Source organism: Sinocyclocheilus rhinocerous, unplaced genomic scaffold (assembly GCF_001515625.1).
Source record: "Sinocyclocheilus rhinocerous isolate Xijiao unplaced genomic scaffold, SAMN03320098_v1.1 scaffold2309, whole genome shotgun sequence".
NCBI classification, from domain to species: Eukaryota; Metazoa; Chordata; class Actinopteri; order Cypriniformes; family Cyprinidae; genus Sinocyclocheilus; species Sinocyclocheilus rhinocerous.
In genome coordinates, this window is record NW_015644615.1 from 340,780 (window position 1) to 342,403 (window position 1,624).

The following is a 1,624-nucleotide window of genomic DNA, read 5'->3' on the forward strand; positions in this document are numbered from 1 at the left end:
GGATGTTCGGTGTCGATATTGAAGGCCCGTGAAAGAGACGCTGGAGAATCCAGAGAGACTGTTGAGATGTCAGGAGACACTTGTGAGACTTCAGCCTCTGACTTTCTAAATGATTCTCTCTGGTTTCTCTTCCTGTTTGTCAGCGTTTCATAAGATGATGAAACTAACGCAAGTGTCTGCCACTGGTGTCCATCAGGATTCAACCAGCTGCACTGGAACAACAAAACTGTGTGTGTGTGTGTGTGTGTGTGTCTATGTTTCTACCTAGACATGTGCACAGACAGACAGACATCAGCATCATACATCTGCAGTCTGACATTAAACTAATGATACAATCACAACCATCAACATGCTGCAGCATCAAGAGAAAACAGCAGAGTGTGTGTGTGTGTGTGTGTGTGTGTGTGAGTGAGTGTGTGTGAGTGAGTGAGTGTGTGTGTTCCTGTCACATATAACCACTAACCTACAACACAATACACACTCACACACACACAGTGCTGAGCTCCATCACCTCAAATTAACATAAATATTATTGTAAATTTAGAATGTAAGAATCTCTCTTCCCCGCCCCCAGAGGGACAGAGACACTGATCTAAATGAACACATCAGCCTTCTGTTTTATAAAAAGTGGGGTAACGCTTTAGATTGCAACCCGCAATGTACTGCGTAAGTAAACAGAATTTATAGCGTAACTTTTTTGTAATTACGTGTACCTATTCAGTACCTCCGTGTAGGTATAAGGTAACAACATGCGAAGTTTGGGGAATAAAGGAGTAATAATCTGTAAAATTACAAATTATTTCTACTGTAAGTATTTTGAAACTAAGGGGGAACTATTCTAATATTACGGGGTTTCTACTGTAAGTATTTTGAAACTAAGGGGTACCTATTCTAATATTACAGGGTAGGCCTATGTATGACCTCTTATATTTGCAAGCGATTAAGCAAAAGCATACACTGTGTACTTTTTTATAGCCTACACATATAAAACACGCTGGTAATTGTTTCAATCCAAACGCTCGGTTGAGACTGTTGGGTTAGGAAGCTGGCTTGATTTGACCCAATTTGGGTTGATATCAGTAATAAGTAACCCGACGTGGCTGGGTTATGAATGTGGAGGACGTGAATGAGAGCATGCAGCAAGTCACATGAGTTCAAACGTGAACGGCTCTGTGTGTGCGACGAAATCCGTGGCTGTGGTGCTTAAGACTGGAACATGTGTGGAAAATAGAAAACTAATCGAAGCGCAGACGAGGGACAACTTTGAAACTGTCTGGAGTGTGTTCCTTTAAAACTGCAGCAGTGAATGTGGTGAGCGCATTCAGTATACTTACATAGTTCTTTGCGGGTTGTAATCTAAAGCGTTACCAAAAATGGTAATAAGAATGATTTCAAACTAATGCAAAAACTATAATGAAAATGAGCAAACTGATGCATTTCTGAGTCGTGTGAATGTTTGAAGGCATCTCTTACCCCACATGAAGAGAATCAAGCCGAGCGCCTCCATCCCACTGCTGCTCGTCTGTGTGACAAACATCTTCCTGTTCATTTCTTCATGACAAACTCATTTCCTCCTTAACACGGCGTTTCTCGCCCTCGCAGAGTGTGTGTGTGTGTGTGTGTG

At 41.7% G+C, this 1,624-nt stretch overlaps 1 protein-coding gene across 1 annotated transcript in view; it reads right to left on the reverse strand.

Annotated features, from left to right (window-relative positions):
• The window catches only part of LOC107758376 (uncharacterized), a 7,435-nt gene extending 5,845 nt beyond the window's left edge, over nucleotides 1-1,590 (reverse strand). The window contains exon 1 of the mRNA XM_016576091.1: nucleotides 1,474-1,590. Within this exon, the coding sequence (XP_016431577.1) occupies nucleotides 1,474-1,549 (76 nt within the window). The 5' untranslated portion in view covers nucleotides 1,550-1,590. The remainder of the gene's footprint in view (nucleotides 1-1,473) is intronic.
• Nucleotides 1,591-1,624: the final 34 nt, after the last annotated feature.